The 25,108-nt window shown below is 43.4% G+C and overlaps 1 protein-coding gene across 4 annotated transcripts in view; it reads right to left on the bottom strand.

Annotated features, from left to right (window-relative positions):
* LOC148479670 (serine/threonine-protein kinase BRSK2) overlaps positions 1 to 25,108 on the bottom strand; it is a 179,293-nt gene that overhangs the window by 92,429 nt on the left and 61,756 nt on the right. For all 4 annotated transcript variants that reach the window (XM_088454563.1, XM_088454562.1, XM_088454561.1 and 1 more), the window contains exon 2: positions 17,106 to 17,200. In XM_088454563.1, the coding sequence (XP_088310689.1) occupies positions 17,106 to 17,200 (95 nt within the window). The remainder of the gene's footprint in view (positions 1 to 17,105; positions 17,201 to 25,108) is intronic.

Raw genomic sequence — 25,108 nt, forward strand, 5'->3', positions numbered from 1 at the left:
ACAATCTTCACCCTTTCCGAAACTTTTATATACCTATATCACACTCAGCAATCTCGTTTTTCAACCGTGTTTAATATAGTGTTTAATATAGTTAGGCACCTATTCCACTACACATGTATGTGAGGCCCATCATCCTACTTTGTACTGTTCTGCATTTCAATGGACACACTTATACTGCTCCTCCAAACTAGTCTTTATGTCATCAAAACTGTATATTTGACAGTTATTTAATAAAATACAGATTTTAGGGAAGTATTTGAATTTATCAACAGTATAATATTATCAAATGCACTCTCATACTAGTTTGGTTTATCCAAGAAAATTTGGGGGATCTTTCCCACCCTCTCTCACCCTCTCTAAAAAGTAGGCCTGCATCCAGGATCCCGCCAACTTCCTCAGTAAAGTGGGAGGTCTGGCAGTTTGATGAGATGATTTGCAGCACCACATCCTCCGCACTTCCAACCATGGCCTCCAACATCCCCCGGGGTCCTGGGTAAGAAGTCGCCTAGTATGTAGAATAATGTCACTTAAGGTGGCATTCAGGTGCTATTCCAAGTCCCTAGGAATTTGGGTACCATTTATGCTCCCTATCAAATCACAGTATATGATTTTCTCTGTTTGTAAATGCATTAAATTGACTTTAACCGTGTCCTATATTTCAAAGCATAGATCATAATAAAGAACGTTTTTCATGACAGAATCCATTTAACCGTAAATCAGCAATCATGGTTACAATTCTTCTAACTACCATGCCTTTTCACTTGTCACCCCTAAATTGCTGCAACACACCCATGATTTAAATAGTGGTATCATTAGTGGCACAAGAGGCCCGTGAGCTACTGTAGGTGCCAATCAATCCGTACACCGCCATCACTTTAAATGGTTGATTCTATGCAGATTGCATGTAGGGTGGGCTATGTTCACTGAAGACTTTTCTCTCATAGCAGTCATGTGTATGTGAGCTTTCTTTAGAATGGTATCCACATGACACCTAATACATATAACATTAAATGATTCTATAACAAAGCTGTTCCAGTGCTCTTATACTACCTGCACACTTTTACCATCTCAGGGTTCTATTTTGGAAGTGGGTGTACAGGTTTGTTGTATACAGATTTCCTGTTACCAGGGAAACACAGAGTCCTGACCGACCACGCATAAAACAGGGCGGAAGACACGTACTCGCTAGTATAATGCCTAAAAATACAATAAAAGGTACCTTTTACATTGACATGTATAAAATAAAGTAGCAGTTATTCATCAAATGACATATAAAATAATATGTATGTACAAGCAAAGCAATGCAAAGCCTAATTACATATGTATTAAATAAAATGCATATTGATAAATATAATTAAGAATAGGATATGCCAAAAGTACACAAGAACATAAGCCGGGGATGTTCAGTTTTGATCTCAACTACCTGAAGACTGCATTGTCCAGTGATCAGTTCTAGCTGTGGCACAGCAGGGTTAAATTATTCCAGCTATAGGTTATAGTTGTCTCCCAATGGGGATTGCTGCTGTAAGTGCAACAGTAGCCAATGACAGTGCCAGGATTGCTTCGTGTCAGATGTTGCTGTGTGAAGGTGGCAGTAACATTGTCTGTGCTTGATCTATTTATTATTAACCTTTACTTAAATAGCTCCAGCATATTCCATTACGCTTTACTATTGGAATATATGTTATATTTTGGGACTGCATTGTCCTTACATAACAATATAATGATATTATAAGATCTATAATTCCTCCCTATAGCCAGTGCATAATAATACCCATAACCCAAAGCACAGACAGTACTCAACACACCACCTGACGTTGCAATGCTACTGCCACTCTCAGTAACAGGGCTGAGGCTACTTTATGTTATCTACTGTATATAGCTGCAGCAGCTTTGTGAATCCAGTTGTAGGGATATGGTGACAGGAGCAAACACAGGATTTCTAGAGGGGGGTTTCCAGATGCTTGATTTTAGAGTGAGTGTGGCCAGTACATAAAGATGGCATAATTAGCACTTATCCAGCTTTTAAATGCGTCATACAAAGTGTAGTGTATGTCATAATTCTAACATATACAGGACCAGCGATCACAGTAAGCCATTAAAGGCAGCAGTATGGCCATCCTGCCTGAGCTGAATGTTTTTATTTCACATGTGGGCACCATTCCAGAGCATAGGAGGAAAATGGGAGTCTGGGGGAGCAGCAGAAGAACTTAGCACTGCCCTGGACATATTTGTACATATTGGTCTCCTTATACACTGGATAACAGTATAAATAGTTAACCCTATAGATGGTCTATAGCAGTGCAACCCTAACAGTACATGTTTTCCTAGTTGGTGCATAGGTATATTCATTACTGGCTGACACATGGTAAAAGATCCATAGGTAGTGCTAATTATTTTATTTTTGATACCGAGGAGAACATGCAGCACTAGTAAAATTGTATTATATACAGTTTCTATTGTGGTCATGGTGTGGGCTGGGGAAGGTGGTTTCCAGGCAACCAAAACCCCCCATGCGTTTGCCTATGGGTGGGGCGATAGCTCTATGGTGGTATTACAGGTCTATGATGGCATTATAGGTAAGAATAGTAGCAGTCAGTGCCTGTCTAATTGATGCATCAGAGAGTAATTCAATTAGCGGAGATTACCCCACGTGCGAGTCCCCTGAACCACGCAGGAGCTGGGAGGTAAAGTCTGCGAAAAAAAATCCACAAAATTGGGTTCGCGCACAGGAAAAAAAACTAATTGATTCTACAGTTTATGTGGAATCAGTGGATTTCCGTGCTAGAATCCCAATTTTTCGGTCCGGGAAAAAAGGTTGTTTAATTGAATAGCCTTTCCCCATACCATGGGGATTTTGCTGGCAGTTAGTCCCGGGGTAAGCTTATTGAATACCCCTTGGTTTCTTTTCTCCAAGTGAAAAATGTATTGTGTGAGTAAGCCGCTGAGTGAGTGTATAAAATAGGGGCCTATTTATAAAAGGACAAATAGCTTTATTACCTGTGAAAACTAATAAAGCATTTTTGCATACATGCAGTAATGTTTACATATATTGTTTTAGTTAATACAATAAATTAATGGGGCCTATTCATCAACACTAAATTAACGTTTTTAAGGACATTTTCCTTAAATAACGTTATTTTAGTATTCATGAAGCCACTTAGCACAGGAGATATCACTGATGTGGAAATTATGGTATTCATCAAATTCCGAAAATGATGAATTTTCGGAATTTGATGGAGGTATTATCCGCCACTGTGAGGTGGCGAATAGCAGGTGAAACTTACCTGCTTACAGCTGGACAGGTCCCCCGGCGTCTTCCTCCGGCGGTCTGGTGCGTCCTCTGGCTTCGGAGGCTGGTCGGACACTGTGTTCTCCCAGCAGAACACGATAAAGATTAGAAAAAACAACAACTTTTTTTTCTCTAATCTGTACTGTGGTCTGCTGGGAGACCATGTGACAGACCAGCAGGACGGAGCCGGAGGCTGCTGCGCGGACAGGTAAGTGCTGAAGGGGGGGGGAGGTGAGCGGGGGGGGAGGGGGGGGCAGGTGAGCGGAGGGGGGGACACAAACTTACCGCATGTGTAGGCAGTGCTGCGCATGCGCTAGGTTAACGAATTTAACAGCGCATGCGCAGCACTGTTTCCCGCTGCGGTAATGTAGTATAGACTGTAGACAGGGATAACTATCTATTTCCTGAAAAGCTGTCATCGCAAAAATGGCAGCTTTTTGGAATAGATAGTTATGGAGAGGAGGAATTGTGAATTCCTCTGGTAATTAGGTAGAACTCCATGCGAGCTCTAAACCTAATTACCTCCAGGGAAAGTTTAGTAATGATGAATAGGCCCCAATGTTTTAATACTTTATTTTTATTTAGGGGCTCATGTGTATACACAATTTTGGAAACAGGGCTGGAGAAGCAGGGCTGCCATCAGAAATTATGGGGCCCGGGACTGACAAACTAGGCAGGGCTCCCATCCCTTCTCCCCCCCCCTCCCCCACTATACATCTGCCCATAATTACTATATCCTGTATGTTGGTCATTAGCAACTATATTTTGATATAATGTGCAGGAGGTCACCTATACCTTTTATTAAAGTACTCTGTCCAGTCTGCTGCTGTGCAATTAGGGCCCAATTCAGAGACTTACAGTAATGCTGGAGCCTGCCAGGCAGCATGGGAGGGGAGAATTCCATTAAGCACAAGGACTGAGTCTGGTTCTCCCAGACTCAGGCCCTGATTCAGAGCCGGACGCTCTGACAGAGCGCTCGCTCTGAATCAGGGCCGTCCTTATGTTTTTTAAGAGCGGCCTCCTGGCCGCTCGCATAGCTGTGGGTGACTACCCACAGCTATAGCGAGCAGCCAAAAAGATGGTCGCGATGGTCAAGACCATCGCAACTATCAGGCTTGCGACGAGACCCTTGTGGTAGGGTCTCGTTGCCGCAAGCCCTGGAGTGCTTTCGGCTCTCCCATGGGAACGCCTCCGTCCGGTCAGCCACGCCCCCGGCACGCCCACCAAAGGGGGCGTGCTGTCACTCACCATCGACAGCACGCCCCCTTTGGTGCGAGACCTATAACGACGGCTAGGCCGTCGTTATTCGGGTCTCGCGCATGCGCATGACGGAGCCGCCTCCGTTGTGTGCATGCGCACTTGGGCAAAATCGACCCGCTTGCGAGCGCTCAACGCTCGCGAGCGGGTCTGAATCAGGCCCTCAGTCCCATCAACTGTCTCCACTGTCTGAAATTGACTAAACACTCAAACAAAATGGCCTGGCCCGGGTCTGGGAGAAAGGACACAGACACACACATTTAACTTACCTATCTCGCTCCTTCTTCTGTCAGCCTGTATGCTCCTCACACTACCCGCCCGCCGCTGCTTCTCTCTCTCATTCAGCTCAGCAGCGCGGTGTGATGTCATGACGTCACGCCACGCCTAATTCAGTGTAAAAAAAACAATTTTGCTCCCAATGCGGGAGGCGGAGCTCGACGGCGGAGCGGCTGGGTAAGAAGTGACTCACATGGAGTCGTTTACTCACTGTATTGTGCAGGGGGGGGCGGCCAGGGGAATAGCGGTGGGTACTTGCATGCCAGCAGCGTACTACCATTGGGCCTGTCAGGGGGTAGTAGCGGGTGAACGGACAGTAGCAGGTGCCGGGCGGGCCCCCCAAGTGTCCGGGCCCGGGACTCCAGTATCGGCAGTCCCCCCCTGATGACGGCCCTCTGGAGAAGTTACAGTAAAAGTCGCTCCCAGCCAGTGTAGTCCATTTGCTAACCATGCGCAGCTAATTTAGCTCTGTGTAGACTGTCTGTCTTGAATATTAACAGTCATGCAGTCACTGATTGCTTTTGGGAAGTGTGTGTCTAGATGGCAATCACTAGGGTGAGGATCTATGGTTCCATGAAAGTCCGTTGGATGAATCTGGCAATTTTTAGACCGTGTAGCTGAGCATACACAACTATGAGCAACTACAGCTATGCAACTATAAGCAACCAAACCAGAGCCGTAACTAGACTTTTTGGTGCCCTGTGCCGGAGAGAGCTTTTGTGCTCCCCCCCCCCCCATATTTTTTAAATAGGGACATAAGATAGTGGCCTCATGGGGAAGGGCCAGGGAAGAGATAGGGGAGGCCAGGAGATGCTGGAGATAAAAGAAGAGGAAGCTACACGTGAGAATGATAATAAACAGGAAAATTGGCAGGTCCAAACAGTGCCCCCTGCCCTGTGGTGCCCTGTGCCACACTACCCTAGTTACGGCCCTGAACCAAACGACACCAACATGCATCTCTTCACTTATCTCAAAGTATCTCCCAGCTCGACCCTTCTATCTGCGCAAGATCTGCGTGTCTCATCCACACTCATTACCTACTCCCATTCATGGTTAACTTCCCTAAGCTATTTTACCCAATGATCTAGCATCTACACAGTTCACACAAAATTTACTTAGATTCTCTTTCTACACTCAATGGAATATTTTCCTTCTGTTCATTTCTAAGCATTCAGGGTTGGTATTGGGGTTTTTTTTTTCATTTGTTTTTTTCTCATTACATTCATGAGCGCCCAGGACATGCCCTTTGCTTTGTATTTTATGTATATATTATTTAATTAGTTATGTAAAACAACACCACATTAAACAAACCAGGACCACAGGATTTTGGTAACATTCATTGTTTCTCTGCTGCACGCATGCTACCAGAAGAGCCTGAGCCACTTAACTTGTGTTTTCTACCCCCAGCCAAACTTACCAGCCCCCCTATGGATTGATCTCAGTTATGTTGTTATCTAGTTATTCTGATCTCACATACAAACCAATATCACGGCCAACTACTGGAAAATTAGTAATTTGCTGAATGTAGTCGGGTTTACACACGATGACTGCTGGCCAGTAAAAAGCTCTACCGCAAACTAACTATACTGCTCCGTTTAGGAAAAACATTAAGAAATAGAATGACGTGGTGATTTACATGTACTTTTAATCTTAGCACATGTTTACACCTTAGCTGCATGTGATTTTGCACATGATCTATGCCTGTGTGCAAGTGAATTGGAATTAATCTGCAAGCAGCAAGCTAATTGTGTACTGAGCCATGTGCTCTAGGTGCAGTCCTACATAAGCACTGCTTTATTTTAGAAATCCGTGTTAGAAGAGCCTATTAATACATGTCAAAGTGATAAATGGGTAGTACAATCTGCTACTCATTGTGGGCGGTATTGTAATATAGTACTGTGAGCAAAGATAATTCCAAGAAAATGTAAAATGCTTTTCTCACATCAAAGTCCAGCCTACTTCCCTTCATTCATTTCAACTTTACCTCCTAAAATACCGTTTGTTTAACTTCAGTCAATTGTGTTCAATGACAGCAAGACTAGCACATGGACTGTATTTATTACGTCTCACTTTTCATTGTTTGAAGGTTTCTCTCTTGAAGTGTACTTTCCAGAAAAAGTGTACCTCACAGGTACAAAATGCATCCCATTAAAATCATCTCTCTCCCATTGAGGGCTCTGTCCTGCCGCTTGGTCATTAGCACATTGGACCGGATTTGCAGGCTGGAATGTATTAAGCCTTTGGATTGCAACTAAAGCAGGTGCCCCCACTGCGAGTGGCAAAAAAATAAATAAAATGTCTGCACCCACTATAATGAAATCACACCCTCGGTGTGTTGTAGCCACACTGTATCCCAATATCCCAATGTTGGGAGGTATGTAACAGTTTAGAGATGGGTTTCCGGCAACTCTGACAAGCTGTAAAATTGAAATCCTTTTGCAAGGTTGAGATGTAAGCCCGAAGGATGACATGTAAACATGAGGGACATTAAACCACAAGTGTTTTGAGTGTTGCCAGTTTAATAACGTGTTGGATATTGCCCCTTTAAGTTTAGCTGGTCTTATGCAGCCAATGAATGTTTCATGGGGAGTGGTCTAAGAGTATATAATGGAGTGATGTATGTAAATCTGCCTCTTTGTTCAAGTTTTTCCCACGCTCCCTCCCTTTTTTTGTTTTTCGTTTGTTGAATGTATGATGGTTGGTTTGGTGGTTGCGGAAAAGAACGACTCTTGGAGTTACTTTATGTTAATAATTAGGCTTAGTGGGTGCGCTCTCATTAAAGTGGAGTAAGGCGACAGCCAATTGTCCTGGACAGGAAATGGCTCTACCACCTGGAGCGGTGGTTGAAGGTTAAGGAGAGTTGATCACCAATGCTTGGCTTGTGTGTCTGCTTGTTTGAGCTGTTTGGTTGTTATTGTCCTGTGCGTTCTTTTTCTGCCGTCACCATTATTAGTATTAACTTATAGTCTAAAATTTAATGACTTGTCAAAAATAATTTTGACAAAATATTTAAATGCCAACACTGTTATCTGTGTCTTTATTTTTAGAAGTTAAGTTACATTGTATTTAAGAAGGTTGTTATATGGTAACACGATAATACACGTTAGTGAGTTTAGGCTGAACACTTACATATGCAAATGGCCAAACTGCAGCCAAACTAACAGCTTCACTGGGGTCTGTTAGTTGGATGAAGAATACAGATATAAGGATATAGTATATTCTTACAATTGTATTTATTAACATGCCCTAGAATAATGTGATTGTTTTGAAGAAGCAATATAGGACAAATTGCCTGATTGTCTACCAGTATTACAGTAAGTGAAGAGTGTACAGTATATAGTGTATGGGTCTGGTAGTCAAGGAGTTAACTGATCTGCACCTATCTTTTACACCACTTGGTACCATCTGCTCCCCACCCCAATACCATGAAACTTGACTGCTATATTAAACATCTGCTGCCTTCCTTCCCATCATAGGCACATACAAAGCTAGCTTGTCTCCTTGTGTTTTATAGCACAATGTATCTGTCACAGAGGGGTAAAAGTAAAACACCGCCCAGGTCAATTCCTTTCAGCTTAAATGCCATTATTACTCTCTATTAAAGCTCTTTTTTCCATTTATCTGTTTCAGTAGGGTACAAACTAAACATTACTGGGGCTTTGTTGTACGTAGATGTTCTACAGCTTAAAAATGATTTGGTTTCATAGGGAACGCTACATACAAAACATACTAGATATATAGGGCCAATTTAAATACCCATTTTCGCATGTGATAATGCTTTACCCACAAAACGCAATACACGTTTAGAGATGAAATCACTGTAGCAGTTATACAGTGTAATAGGTAGTAAGTTACTGAGATATATAGTTGTATTAGGAGGCACAGAAGGGTAAGGGTGCGTAGACACGGTACAGGTTGAGTCTCCCTTATCCAAAATGCTTGGGACCAGGGTATTTTGGATATCGGAATATTCCGTATTTTGGAATATTTGCATAATATAATGAAATATCTTGGGAATGGGACCCAAATCTAAGCACAGAATGCATTTATGTGTTATATACACCTTATACACACAGCCTGCAGGTCATTTTATACAATATTTTCAATAGTTTTGTGGCTCAAACAAAGTTTGTGTACATACATGAAATTCATTTATGTTTCATATACACCTTATACACAAGGCCTGAAGGTAATTGTATACAATATTTGTAATAATTTGTGCTTTAAACAAGGTTAATGTACATTGAACCATCAAAAAGCAAAGGTTTCACTATCTCAGTCATGCTAAAAACATTCCGTATTTTGGAATATTCCATATTTCGGAATATTTGGATATGGGAGACTCAACCTGTACAATATCTATGAATGATAACGATATCATTCAATGATAAATCGTTTATATCGTTAATTTTTATGCAGTGAATGACCAACGGACGACTAACAATGCGCACTCCCGCATGGACGATAACGATATCTATGGTCGACCGTACATGCAGGCCAACTTAGATGATTTCATCAAGATTTGCATGTCCAGAGATGTGGCAGGATGACTTCACTGATATATCTGTCATAGATATCTTTCAGTGTGTACACCCAATACAGTTTGTCCTGCACTACAGAAAGTTGAAGCGAAATCGTTCAGCGATATTGTTGGTTGTGCAGATCGGACCCTGTGTATATAGCTTAAGTCCCAACGTATATGGACAATAAACATGCTGTAAAGAAGCACCCTTTGAAGTGCATTAAGATTTGAGGCTAAAGCATACTTTTCTACTCTCCTGGATCATCCAGGAGGGCCCCGAAATTCTGGTGGTGTTTACAGAGGAGGGAAGCCCAAAGGTTGGCAAGTGTGGGCTAAAGGCAATATTATAAATGCAACTTTTGTGAATCTTAACCAACACTTTGGAAATGGTGATATTAGAATGTATTTGTATTACTTACAACCCCCCCCTCCCTCAAACTAGCATTATTTAGGGGCCTATTCATCATCACTTTGTAAATGAACATTTTCACCTGCAATTGTAAAAATGAAGTTAATCGGGCCATTCATCAAGAAGGTAAATCAGGAGATATCACAGATATCTCCTGCTTACCTTCCTCTGGCGGAATGGCCCGCTGTCCCCATACACTAGTATTCCAGATATCTCCTGCTTACCTTCCTCTGGCGGAATGGCCCGCTGTCCCAATACACTATTATCACAGATATCTCCTGCTTACCTTCCTCTGGCGGAATGGCCCGCTGTCCCCATACACTAGTATCACAGATATCTCCTGCTTACCATCCTCTGGCGGAATGGTCCGCTGTCCCCATACACTAGTATCACAGATATCTCCTGCTTACCTTCCTCTGGCAGAATGGCCCGCTGTCCCCATACACTAGTATCACAGATATCTCCTGCTTACCTTCCTCTGGCAGAATGGCCCGCTGTCCCCATACACTAGTATCACAGATATCTCCTGCTTACCTTCTTCTGGCAGAATGGCCCACTGTACCCATACACTAGTATCACAGATATCTCCTACTTACCTTCCTCTGGCAGAATGGTCCGCTGTCCCCATACACTAGTATCACAGATATCTCCTGCTTACCTTCCTCTGGCAGAATGGCTCGCTGTCCCCATACACTAGTATCACAGATATCTCCTGCTTACCTTCCTCTGGCAGAATGGCCCGCTGTCCCCATACACTAGTATGGGGACAGAATTTATCAAGGTCCAAAAATATATTTTCAGAGCTTGAGTGTGGGAGCATTCGCTCCGGATTACCAACCCGTTTCTTCCCTATGGGAAGGAGACCCGGGTGGCGAAGAGGGCTCCTTTTGGATCCCTCTGCCCCTGTCTGGCTCCTTCCACCGGATGTTGGGGCTCATGTGTGCATGGGTAACCTGTAGGTCACGCATTCGCACTAGCGTCACTGCTTTGAAATGAGCAGTGAAACAGTTTGGGGAGACAGCTGATTTTCGGATCAGCTGTCTCTGCGCCGGAGCAATCATGAATTGCTCCGGTGCCTCGAATTAGAATGTTAATTATCGGACCCCGATAATTAACATCATGAGCAGTCCCCTTAGCATTAATGCGATTACTTTCATAAAAACGGTTAATGGTGTGGTTAGAATCATAATTTAAAAGACTAAGGGTATAAGTGTCTAAAAAAGATTCTAACTATCATTCGTCTATTGCATCCTAGAACATGACAGAATCTGAGTAGTTACTATGGGCAACAGCACCACTTGTCTGTTTTAGAAGCTTTATTAAATCTACTGTACCTCAGGGTCTATTTAAGAAGAGATGAGGAGCTAAGATGCTGGCGTAAACCATGGCACAAGGCTCTTTTACTGCTGTTTACTAAGTAGCAAAGGGTTAATACCAGAGAAACCATGGGTTTCTCAAACATTTTCCTTGTTACAGAAGCTTACATGTCCCCAAAAAACCTCTATGTGGATAATGACTGCGAGCAATTTATGAAGCACGACAAGCTTTGAGTTTCATTGCAAACTAACGCGGTGTTATCAGTCAGTGCTCTTTATGCGGAAATAATTAGTAATAATCACATACAGTTGTTTAGGACAGAAAATACAACACTGATACTCTCCGAAACACACACACAGTGGCGTAAGTTCATCCCAGGCGCACGGGAGACAAGTTATAATTTGGTGCCCCCCTCCCTAAAAAAAAGGAAAATAAGTATGGTACATATCTATCTATCTATCTATCGATCTATCTATCTATCTATCTATCTATCTATCTATCTATCTATCTATCTATCTATCTATCTATCTATCTGTCTAATTATCTATCTAATTAACATCTATCTATCTATCTGTCTGTCTAATTATCTATCTGTCTATCTATCTATCTATCTATCTATCTATCTATCTATCTATCTATCTATCTATCTATCTATCTATCTATCACATACGCACTAATATAGAATAGCCCTAAGTGGGGTGAATATATTGTGGGTAATGGAAGAGGTGCCCCTTCAGTGTTGGCGCCCGGCGGCAGGTTCCTCCATTATCCCCCATAGTTCTGCAACTGCACACACACACACACACACACACACAGACACACACACACACACACACACACACACACACACACACACACACACACACACACACACACACACACACTGCTTATTAGTATTTCGCACAAACGTAAGAAAAATTGCATATGAAATTAACACTATCGCAGCCGTGACTGCATCTTTTTATGCCGCAGCTGCAGCTGATGGACTCCATAAAAAGACTCCCACCAGCAGCGGTTTTAGGGCCTGATTCATAGATGGACGGAATTGTATAGCCGCACACAGCAGCTGTGTAATTCTATCCATCTAAATTGCTAGTGCAGCAGGAGGTGTCTGTAGGAAACAGACACCTCCTTGCTGCATCTCCGATCCCAGCACTGCGATCGAGGTAGCAGTCTGGGATCACCATCACGACCATTCACAGACGCAGTTCCTGGCCTCATCCGTCTCGGAAAACAGGGACAACATGGCCCCATTCTCCCCTGCTTTGCCTCCCAAATGCCGCAGCCTGTCAATCAGACTACGACTGGGAGGCACTGCGAGCGGTCTCGCAGTGAGGGCTGCACATGCGCAGTACACATCCTGCGCAGTCCTCTAACACTTGGAGATGTGCTCTAACCATCAGGTTAGCGTACATCTCTGAATCATGAGACACGCCATAGGTCGCACCATCGGAGATTGCATCTACCATATGGCGGGTGCAATTTCTCTGTCTGAACATGGCGCCGAGGTCAGTGCAACTGTTTTTCCGCAGTCGCTAACCACAGCGCCCGTGACATGCCTGCGTCCAGCTAGCCACCTCTCTGTTGCCAATCAGGAACGTCCACTGAAATTGCCTCCCTCGGGACGCATGTGCTGTGTGAACCGGACGCATGAGCAGACTGAAAACATGGGACACTTGTGTGCGGCATCAACACTGCAGGCACCTCTGAGTCAGGCCCTAAATGTATATAAAAGTAACATCCAGCTAAGGGGTCGGGGGAAAGGAAAGGGAGTCATAAAGCTAAGCAACAAGAACCCTCTAATTAGTGCAGATTTTAAGTATTTTAAATGTTTTAACATTTACTTCTCTTGAAAATGCTCTTTTGGAAGCTGGGACATTAACCCTGTAAAATTAAGTGAAAAGGTGCGTACACACATATCGATTTTTTGAACGCTTTAACTATAACGACGTCGTTATTGTTAAATCGTTTGTAAAATCGTTCATCTATTTCAGCTGAATGATGAACGATAATCGTTCATGCGTGCTCACGTTGTAGTTTGAAGTTCATTGTCCATTCTGACTGTCCAACAAACAATTTTTGTTCAGAAAATCGTTCATGTTGTGCAGAATGAATGATAAACGATGAACGATTTCCATTCACTATATGCATGATTAAAAAATCAATCATTATTTTAGTAACCAACGATTTTTAGTGAACGATTTTTGTTCACTTTTTCAAGGGAAAATCTGAACGAAAATCGTTCACTAAAATTGTTGGTTACTAACATCGTTATGTGTGTACGCTCCTTCAAGATTATTGCATTTAATTTAATTAATAAAATACTAATTTAGTGATAATCCCTGTTTCCATAGCAGCAGCAATGATCCAACTCAGTTGCAGTTAATGCCAGTCTGGGCACGGCAAGACTGTTGTATCTGGATGCATATTAAGGCTTACCTCCATAGCAAGTCTGTCTATCCATTCTGTATATGTTAGTAACCTAATATCTATTCCCCAAGTTATTGCCAGTAGTGCACTATGATTCTGCTCTCCATTTACCCCCATTCTGCTGTACTGGAGAAGTGTACTAGTGCACCTCGTTATTGCCTTAAGGCCCCCATACATAAGCGATGTATTGGGCTAATTCACTGAACCCCAGACCCCAGGGTTGGGCATCGGTGAAATCCAACATGTTGGACTTGACTGATTTGCTGATCACGATCAAAACATGATCGTGATCAGCAAATCTGGGTTTTCTAGCATGTAGAATTTCACCAATTGCTTGATGGATCGGTGACCATCAATGGCAGCCGGCTGGTATTTCCGATTGGGGGACCGATGAATTTGCCGGCAGATGTATGGAGCCCTTTACTCATCTATATGTATTCTGCGTCGTTTGCTAGAGGTTACTTTATTGGATTAACTTTGAGGCTTCTTGTGGAGTTTTCTTTTTATCTTGCAGGACATTACACATTTTGAGGCACAGACTTGGAGTGAAAGGGTGTAAAAGTACTGGGTGAAACAGTCACCATTTAATTTTTAGATATAAATCTAAATTAACATATAAATGCAAATGATCTATGGTGTCATAAAGTCCAACTTGGAAAGCTTGTCTGGTCTCCCATCTGTTCTTACCAGAGGCACCATTAGGCATCAGTATGTCCGCTGTTGTTTTAGTACCATATATTCAGGATGACGCCAAGGATGGTTATTGTCAGCTGAGCACCGAGGGCATCAGAATGGAACACCGATTATAATACTCTTTTGTTTATTCTCCTAATCAGTCACATCCCTTTAATGTGTGGGCTTATAGCTCATCACAACCCCCTTAGGGGAAGCTGCAGTCCACTAGTCACATAAAATCAGTTACAAGCAATCACAGCTCTCTCATAGGCAGGGGATTAAATCATTGACATTCTTATTTGCAGACACGTCACAGATCACAGATAAGCCAATCACTTGTGAAAGGTATTTTGCACATTAGAGAGTTGTGATTGGCTCTCTCGTCTGGAGTTTCAAAGGCTGACATCTAGCAAATTAAATCATGTACAGAGAAAAGTCCATCAAAATTGTCATGCCCTGACCTTATCTAATCATGACCCACTTGTACAGACCACAATCCAATCACACATGTTTCATGTGCAGTCGTTACAAACCCCAGCACTGAACTCAACTGAGACAAGTAGCCAGATTCTCAAATGCCTTTAGCTGTAGCCTTAAACCAAATGCTTTTACCTGTAGCCTTACATCAAACAGGTCTACCTGTAGCCTTACACCAAATATGACTACCTGGATCCTTACACCAAACACTTTTGCCTGTAACTTCACACCAAATACTGCAACCATTAGCCTCTCACCAAATACTTATACCAGTAGCATTTCACCAAATACTTCTACTAGTAGCCTTTAACCAAATGCTTCTACCTGTAACCTTAAACCAAACGTTTCTACCTGTAGTCTTACACCAAATAGGTCAAAATATCTCTACCAGTAGCCTCTCACCAAATACTTCTACCAGTAGCCTCTCACCAAATACTTCTACCAGTAGCCTCTCACCAAATACTTCTACCTGTAGCCTCTCCCCAAATACTTCTACCAGTAGACTCTCACCAAATACTTCTACCAGTAGCCTCACACCAAATACCTCTACCGGTATCCTTACATCAAATGCTTCTACCTGTAGCCTTAAACCAAATGTTTTTACCTGCAGTCTTACACCAAATAGGTCTACTTGTAGCCTTACACAAAATAGCTCTACCTGTAGCCTCACACCAAATACTGCTACCATTAACCTCTCACCAAATACTTCTACCTGTAGCCTCTAACCAAATAGTTCTACCAGTAGCCTCTCACCAAATACTGCTACCATTAGCCTCTCACCAAATACTTCTGCCTGTAGCCTCTAACCAAATACTTCTACCAGGAGCCTCACGCCAAATAACTCTACCTGTAGCCTTACATCAAATGTTTCTACCTGCAGTCTTACACCAAATAGGTCTACTTGTAGCCTTACACAAAATAGCTCTACCTGTAGCCTCACACCAAATACTGCTACCATTAACCTCTCACCAAATACTTCTACCTGAAGCCTCTAACCAAATACTTCTACCAATAACCTCTCACCAAATACATCTACCTGTAGCCTTCTACCAGCAGCCTTATGCCAAATATTTCTACCTGCAGGCTCACACCAAATACTTCTACTTGTAGCCTCAAACCAAATACTTCTACCTGTAGCCTCACACCATATATCTGTAACAGTAGCCTTACATCAAACCTCTACCAGTAGCCTCACACTAAATACTACTACCTGCAGCCTCACACCATATATCTGTGCCAGTAGCCTTACACCAAATACCTCTACCTGTAGCCTCACACCAAATACTGCTACCTGTAGCCTCACACCAAATACCTCTACCAGTAGCCTTACACCAAATACCTCTACCTGTAGCCTCTCACCAAATATTACTACCTGTAGCCTCACACTAAATACGTCTACATGTAGCCTTACACCAAATATGTCTACCTGCAGTCTCACACCAAATACCTCTACTTGTAGCCTCACACCAAATACTGCTATCATTACCCTCTCACCAAATACTTCTACGTGTAGCCTTCCATCAAGTACTTCTATCTGTAGCCTTCTTTCAAATATTGCTGTGAGATATCACATCTGCTGGTGGCTTCTTTGGGCGTCACTTCACTACGTCAGCACAAATGAGGAGACAAACTCAGGATCTTCCAATAGATCATGTGACCTCTCCCAGCAACGTGACCTGCACCAACCGCTGATTTGACACAATGCTTTGAGGTGGTATTACCTGCAATTTAAGGGGCACCAACTAAAATCTTGCCTAGGGCACCAAATTGATCAGGGCTGGCGCTGGGTCAACCATTCATGATTCTGTTTTTTCCATCCAATGAAAGGCAGCAGGAAATGAGTGTCAGGAGCTCATGAATTGGATTAGCTGCAACTAACAAACTGTTTGTGTCTGCTAACTGGCCACTGTAGTGACTGGCTACTGATCCAACAGGCTATAAGTCTTATTCCACAAGATGACAGCCCAAAGCCTGAAGTGAGTGACCAGCCATGCTTACAATATGACTGCTGTCTGAAGTCTGAACAGGAGCTGTAATGGTCAATTAGCTTTAAATGCTCAGCATAACATCTCAGAGACCAACTCAAACACATGCTACACTTTTACACTGTACACTGAGGGACTGTATATTTATAGTGTGTAACCGTTTTCTTATTGCTACTTACATCTGTAGAAGTTTAAGTAGGAGTGGCCAACTTATGGTCGGAGCTTAGGGCACAAAGGAGGAGACGTACTAAGCTCTGGAAAGTGATAACTACCAACCGCTCAGCTTCTAACTGTCAAGTTCAGGCTGTGTTTGAAACAGACAGGAGCTGATTGGTTGCTAGTTTACCACTTTCTAATTTATCACTTTCCAGAGCTTACTACATCTGCCCCAATATGTTTTGCACTTAAATATATCAAAGAAACAGTATATATATAACAGTTCTTTTCACTTCATTCAAAACTTACCTTCATTAACACAGACTCACTAAGCTTCTCTCGATTGACAATTTTGATGGCGACCTTTTGACAAGTGACACAGTGGACCCCAAGTTTCACAAGACCTGTAAGAAAAGACAAAAATGAATGAATAAAAATGTAGTTATATAAAAATAAACAGAGTGACAGGGCCTGATTCTGAGTGGCACATAATTCTAGCTGCGATAGCAAATCCATGCCATCATCCACCTGTATCTGCATCTATACAACCGCACCGCCCCCAACCCTCCGCTGGTGAGAGCAGCCACCAACACTATTATCTGAATTTACTTGCACTAGTTTTTTGTAGTATAACAAGTTTTGACAACTGGAACTTCATGTCCCTACATGCCCTGCCATCTGGGACTAGGACTCGCTGCTGTTGAACTGACAACCACAAGCTGCATATTGTATTTATATTTTACAAGCATCCCTTGGCATGTTTAAACTTCGGACACAAATGACACGGGCCATATTTATCATGTGGAGAATAGCCCTTTTTTCCTATTTAATAAAGTATACTGCTAGCAGTGACGATCACTGATTATCACTAACACAAGTCACCGATGGGGCTCATCTGGTAAACACGTGACCACGGAAAGCATCATCTACATTATAAATGGACCTGTTAATTTTCAATGCAATCAAAGGCATAGAGACATATGAGATATCCAGCTATTTTATAAAAGAGCCTTTTCTGTAAAATAAAACCAGATGTAATAGCCAGAACAGAGCACAGCTTATAAAGTATCAAAATCACAAGGGTAAAATAATTTTAGAACCTAATCTCTGTATATTACAGAGCTAGCAGCAAAAGGTGTTTATGTCACCTTAGGTCACCAGTGAGAAATGTTCTTGTCCACTGTAAACAAAATGTTTTTTTTTTTCCATTTACAAGGTATTAAGAAGCTAGATCATTATCCTCTCTTGTAACATGGGGTTACCTGGTGTTTCAGCATCTTCAGCCGGAAATATGAAGTGAATGTAAATCAGGGATGATTTTTGGAATATTTCTAAATGACCATCAAATAGGTTAAACAAAGTAATCCTGATGCATGGACACGGAAAAATATGGCCTCTTTAATGCCTTTTGAGGATATAAACTGACAACCCTGTTACATGATGCAACAGGGAGTTATATAATAAATATATATATATGTATATAAAATATATACCCAGTGCAGTATACACAAGCTCCCCCAGGCATGAGGAATAAACTCATAGCAGCACTAATTGGCGTGATTTCTGGTAATTAATACTCGGGGGATGGTGATGGTTGGGGGCTGGAGGGAGTGGCGGAAGCTATGTGTGGGAGGGGGTCCCACCTCAGTACGTCTCGCACTCTTTGAAGTTAGTCACAAGCGGCAGGACAGAAAGTGCTCCTGGGAAAGGAGTATAGAAAAAGTAGGCCATGGAAATATGGAAGAGGAAGAAAGAATAGGGAGATAATAATACGGAAGATGTGGGGCAGCAGAGAAAGGAAAAGACATGGCTGAAGTAGGCACCGTCACCAGAGGTGAGGAAAGGTGGCACTGATATAAGTGCTGGAGGGAAACGGATAGCTGAGACACAGCAAACGGTCAGTGTGGCAGTAATGGGAGTAAATATACTAAGATGAGGAGAATGGAAGAACTGACAGAGGCATTCTGTACTGCTAAAAGAAAGAAAACAAAAATAAGTAATGGTAGAAAAGAGAAAGCCAGAAGTAGATAGGAAAGATATATACATATAAGGTCTGGGGCACACAAGCAACTTTGTGGTAATGATGACCATAGCTTATTAACATCATACTTGCCTTCTTTTGAAAAAGCATTTCAGGGAGATTGTGAAAGCTACACCTATAAGCGCAGGGTTAAAATGGACGTGTACTGTTCCACCTGAGAGCATACTTGCCTACTTTTAAAAAAGCATTTCAGGGACATTGTGAAAGCAGCACCTATGAGCGCGTGTTACAGTGGGCGTGTACTGATAAATCTGAGAGGCGTGTCCTAAACATGACTTACATCCAAATGTAAACCAGCCCAAAAGCAGTTAGTAAGATCTGTTGTTGATGAAAACACACTGATACTTTTCAGAAATTCATAGGGATCATTGTGCCTTATAATAACCAATGCAAGGAAATGACACTAATGATCCTATTTGAATGTATATATTTCTGTTTTTTAATATAACAGCTTCATAGTGGGGGTAAGGACGAAATGAGGGAGATTGCTAGACTCTTCAGGGAGACAGGGAGATTGCTACTATTTCAGGGAGTCTCCCTGACAATGAGGGAGAGTTGGCAAGTATGCCTGAGAGGCCTGTCATAAAGCTGACTTACTTCCAAATGTAAAGGAGCCCCAAAACAGCAGTTGATACTCAGTAAGATCTACTTGATATAAACACACTGATACATCATTGTACCTTATAACCAATACAGGGAAATGGCACTGATTGTACCATTTGAATGTATATATCTCTGATTTCTCTTTTTCCAACTAAATAACAGCTACATAATGGGGGTGAGGTGCAATCAGGGAGATTGATAGGCTCTTCAGGGAGTCAGGTAGGTTGCTACTATTTCAGGGAGACTCTATGACACCATGGAGTCTCCACACACTGGGCTTCATTCAGAGGCGGCCGTACAATCTACGACCGCACGGCCGCCTCGATGTTTGTCCAGTGCGCATGCGCACGAGGGAGCCGGCTCCTTCGTGCGCATGCGTGAGACCCGCTGCGACCGACAGCGCCGGTCGTAGTGGGTCTCTTTCCAAAGGGGGCGAGCTGTCAATGTTGATTGACAGCTCGCCCCGTTTGGAAGGCGGGCCAGGGGGATGGCAGCCCAAACGGAGGCGTTCCCATGGGAACGCCTGCCGTTTGGGGGAGGCCCCACTGACATCACTAGTGATGTCAGTGGAGAGCTTTCAGCTCTGACAGAGCCAGAAGCTCTCCGGGGCTTACGACAAGTGAGACCCTACCCCAGTTTCTGAGCGACCGCTTGCATCCTCTGACCGCCTCTGAATGAGGGCCACTGTCCCAACAGTTGGTCCCGGGATCTAGGAATACAGCTTTTTGCTGCCTCAGGTCTGGTCCTCCTCGGCTGCTCATTATACAACGGCCAGCGCAGAGTTTCATTGCAACTAAGTCTTGCGAGATGTTGCGTCATCATCTTGCAAGACTGTTTCACCAGACCACCAGAGCCAAGGCAGAGGGAAAGGTCAGGATGGATTTGGGCTGCAGGGGGAACAGAGCTGAATCCTGGCCACAGATGTCTTAGGTGCTCTTTGACTTTGCGACGATGATGTGGGTGTTTCTGTGTTATTGTGGTTAGCTGACAGGCGGGTAAGCCTCGCAACTTTATAAACTTACATTTATATATATATATATATATATTAGGGGTGAGCGGGTTCGGATTTCTGAAATCCGAACCCCCCCGAGCCCCCCCGATCCGAGGCAGATCCGAGTCAGGCTCGACTTTTCCCGCCTGACTCAGATTCTGAAATCGAGGCAAAACGTCATCATCCCGCCTTCCGAGTCTCGCGGGTTTGGGACTCTATATAAGGTACCCGCGTCGGCGCCATTTTCTCACTCGGCTGTGGACAGTGAAGAGGGAGGGTGGGAGTTAGGGCTGGCTGGGCTGTGTAGTGTAGTGTAGTGCAGAGTAGTGTTGTGCTGTGCTGTGCTGCGCTGGCTGCTGTTGTCCATAGGGGCTGTGTCCACTACTTCAAAGTCCATAGGGGCTGGCTGTGTTGTGCTGTGCTGCTGTTGTTAATAGGGGCTGTGTCCACTACTTCAAAGGCCATAGGGGCTGGCTGGACTGTGTTGTGCAGTCAGTTGTCCATAGGGGCTGTATCCACTCCAAAGTCCTGTGCAGTGTCCCAGTCCTAAAGGGGTGCTGTAGTGTTGTCCAGGGGGTGCTCTGTCCGTCAGGGGTGCTCCCCCCAAGTGCTAAAAAAAAAAATATTTTTTCTGTGTTTGTGAATTGTGTGCGCAGTAGCCGCACGTACATCAACAAAGTAGGGCCAAGCGTGCGCCTGTGTCATAAGTAAAGGGCCGGCTGGCTTGACCGTTAAAGGGTGCTGTAACCCCCAAAGTACACTCCAGTCCAAACCAAATAAAAAAATATTTTCTGTGTTTGTGAATTGTGTGCGCAGTAGCCGCACGTGCATCAACAAAGTAGTGCCAAGCGTGCGCCTGTGTCATAAGTAAAGGGCTGGCTGGCTTGACCGTTAAAGGGTGCTGTAACCCCCAAAGTACACTCCAAACCAAATAAAAAAAATATTTTCCGTGTTTGTGAATTGTGTGCGCAGTAGCCGCACGTGCATCAACAAAGTAGTGCCAAGCGTGCGCCTGTGTCATAAGTAAAGGGCCGGCTGGCTTGACCGTTAAAGAGTGCTGTAACCCCCAAAGTACACTCCAAACCAAATAAAAAAATATTTTCTGTGTTTGTGAATTGTGTGCGCAGTAGCCGCACGTGCATCAGCAAAGTAGTGCCAAGCGTGCGCCTGTGTCATAAGTAAAGGGCCGGCTGGCTTGACCGTTAAAGGGTGCTGTAACCCCCAAAGTACACTCCAAACCAAATAAAAAAATATTTTCTGTGTTTGTGAATTGTGTGCGCAGTAGCCGCACGTGCATCAGCAAAGTAGTGCCAAGCGTGCGCCTGTGTCATAAGTAAAGGGCCGGCTGGCTTGACCGTTAAAGGGTGCTGTAACCCCCAAAGTACACTCCAGTCCAAACCAAATAAAAAAATATTTTCTGTGTTTGTGAATTGTGTGCGCAGTAGCCGCACATGCATCAACAAAGTAGTGCCAAGCGTGCGCCTGTGTCATAAGTAAAGGGCCGGCTGGCTTGACCGTTAAAGGGTGCTGTAACTCCCAAAGTACACTACAGTCCAAACCAAATAAAAAAATATTTTCTGTGTTTGTGAATTGTGTGCGTAGTAGCCGCACGTGCATCAACAAAGTAGTGCCAAGCGTGCGCCTGTGTCATAAGTAAAGGGCCGGCTGGCTTGACCGTTAAAGGGTGCTGTAACCCCCAAAGTACACTCCAAACCAAATAAAAAAATATTTTCTGTGTTTGTGAATTGTGTGCGCAGTAGCCGCACGTGCATCAACAAAGGAGCAGCGCCAAGCGTGCGCCTGTGTCCCATAAGTAAAGAACCGGCTGGCTCATTTCTTAAAGGGTGGTGTAACCCACAAAGTGCACTACTCTCCAGCAAAAATAAAAAAATATTTTATGTGTTTGTGTGCGCCTTAGCCACACGTATATATCAAATCGATATAACATAAATGGAGGACCAAACTTTCTCCGATAAAAATAAAATAGAAAAAGATCAAGAACCACTTCCTCCTAGTGCTGAAGCTGCTGCCACTAGTCATGACATAGACGATAACATGCCATCAACGTCGTCTGCCAAGGCCGATGCCCAATGTCATAGTAGAAGCCACATACAATCCCAAATGACAAAGTTCAGGAAAATGACCTTAAAAAAAACATTTAAATCATCTGAAGAGAAACGTAAACTTGCCAATATGCCATTTATGACACGGAGTGGCAAGGAATGGCTAAGGTCTTTCCCTATGTTCATGACTAGTGGTTCAGCTTCACATGACGATGGAAGACCTCCTCCCACTAAAAAAATCAAACGAGTTAAGCTGGCAAAAGCACAGCGAAGAACTGTGCGTTCTAAGAAGATATCACAAATCCCCAAGGAGAGTCCAAGTGTGGTGGTGGTTGCGATGCCTGACCTTCCCAGCACTGGACGGGAAGAGGTGGCTCTTTCCACCATTTGCACGCCCCCTGCAAGTGCTGAAAGGAGCACCCACAGTCCACTTGCTGATATGCAGATTGAAGATGTCACTGTTGAAGTACAACAGGATGAGGATACTGGTGTAGCTGGCACTGAGGAGGAAGTTGGCGAGGAGGATTCTGATGGTGATGTGGTTTGTTTAAATCAGGCTCCGGGAGAGACAGTTGTTGTCCGTGGGATGAAAAAGCCCATCACGGTCATGCCTGGGCAGAAGACCAAACATTGCACCTCTTTGGTCTGGCAATATTTCTATCCAAATCCGGACAACAACTGTCTTGCCATATGTACCATATGTAAAGGTGAAATAAGTAGGGGTAGGGACATTAACCACCTAGGAACATCCTCCCTTATACGGCACCTGCAGCGCGTTTATAAAAAGTTACTGTCAAGTTCAGAAACTTTGGCTAAGACCGTAAGCAGTCCAGGGACACCTAAATCCCTTTTTCCTGTTTTATACAAGGAATCGGTGGATGAGGAGGATGAGGACGACATCTTGCCTCCATAGAGCCAGTTTGTGCAGGGACACATTAATTGCCAGCTTCTTTTGTGGGGGCCCAAACGAACCAATCATTTCAGCCACAGTCATGTGGCAGACCCTGGCGCTGAAATGATTGGTTTGTTAAAGTGTGCATGTCCTATTTATACAACATAAGGGTGGGTGGGAGGGCCCAAGGACAATTCCATCTTGCACCTCTTTTTTTTCTTTGCAGTATGTACTGTTTGGGGCCTAGTTTTTCAAACTGCTATCCTGTCTGCCACTGCAGTGTCACTCCTAGATGGGCCACGTGTTTGTGCCGCCCACTCGTATCTCTTAGCATAGTCATCCAGCTACCTCTGTGCAACCTTTTGACCATTAAAACAATATTGCGAGGTGTTAGGTGTTCAGAATAGACTGGAAATGAGTGGAAATGAAGGTTATTGAGGTTAATAATTGCATAGGAGCAGAAAAACCCACAAATTCTGTGATTTAAGCTGTTTTTATGCTTTTTTTCAAAAAAATACAGATCCAAAACACAAAACCCAGAACCCAAAACACGGAAGGGTGGTTTTGGCAAAACCAATCCAGATCCAAAACACGAAGAAAGATCCAGATCCAAAACCAAAACACGAAAAGTGGCCGGTGCACACCCCTAATATATATATATATATATATATATATATACATATATATATATACACACACACAGCAATAAGTATATATATAAATAGATGTGCGGGTTCGGTTTTACTCGGATATGTTGGGATCTCAAAAACGGCATCTCATTGGCTGTCGGCTATCACATGTTTTGTATAGCCAATAAAATAAATCCGTACTAATCCGAACTTACGATAATTTTGGCGAAAAGAGCCGAGTAAAACCGAACGCGCACATCTGTCATTTTATATATATATATATATATATATATATATATATAAATATACTAATAGAATAAGAATGTTGTGTCTCTGGTTTACTCCAAGTTGACGCAAAAACTACTGAACCGATTTTAATGAAAAGTGCATCATTCTGTTGTGGAAACTCATAGAGATAACCTGCATTTTGTTTCATATTGATCCGTCAAGTTATAGCTGAGCAATAACAAAAAACAAATTTATTGACATCATCAATGCAAGAAATAGGTGTGGCAGCATGCACGCAGACAGTAAGGGGTGGGGGGAGAGGTGCTTTGGGCCCGTGTTCACTTGGATAGGATAGGCTACATACAGGGGTGTTTCTAGAGAGGAGGGGGCCTGTGTGCAGTCTCCGACACAGGCCCCCTCCTCTCCGCCCCCGTGGCCGGCAGCGCACTGAGCTGTGCGCGGCCAGCGCCGGAGTTATAGACTCTGGGCACTAGAGTGTGCCCAGAGTCTATAGTGTATACACAGGTCACCGGGAAAATGGCCGCAGTGGCACAATGGTCTGGCACAATGGTCTGAATCGGGGTTCCCCAAACTCATCAAGGACTCTATTAATGAAATTTGGAGAAGCCATATCCGTTTTCGCTGGCGATAGGGCTACTCCCTATCCATCAAAGGCTGCTGACGGTGAAAGCTTCACCATGCTGTGTGGTGGTACAAGAACTACTGCAATACTCCTTTCACTATTAGCTCACCTCACAGTAAAATTAGTGCTGACAAAATACATATATAGATTAGTGCTGACAAAATACATATATAGTGTATTTCAGTGGAGAAATACAGCATAGTGCATAAAACACACAGGTCC

Source organism: Taudactylus pleione, unplaced genomic scaffold (genome assembly GCF_031769625.1).
Source record: "Taudactylus pleione unplaced genomic scaffold, aTauple2 ptg000619l, whole genome shotgun sequence".
NCBI lineage: Eukaryota > Metazoa > Chordata > Amphibia > Anura > Myobatrachidae > Taudactylus > Taudactylus pleione.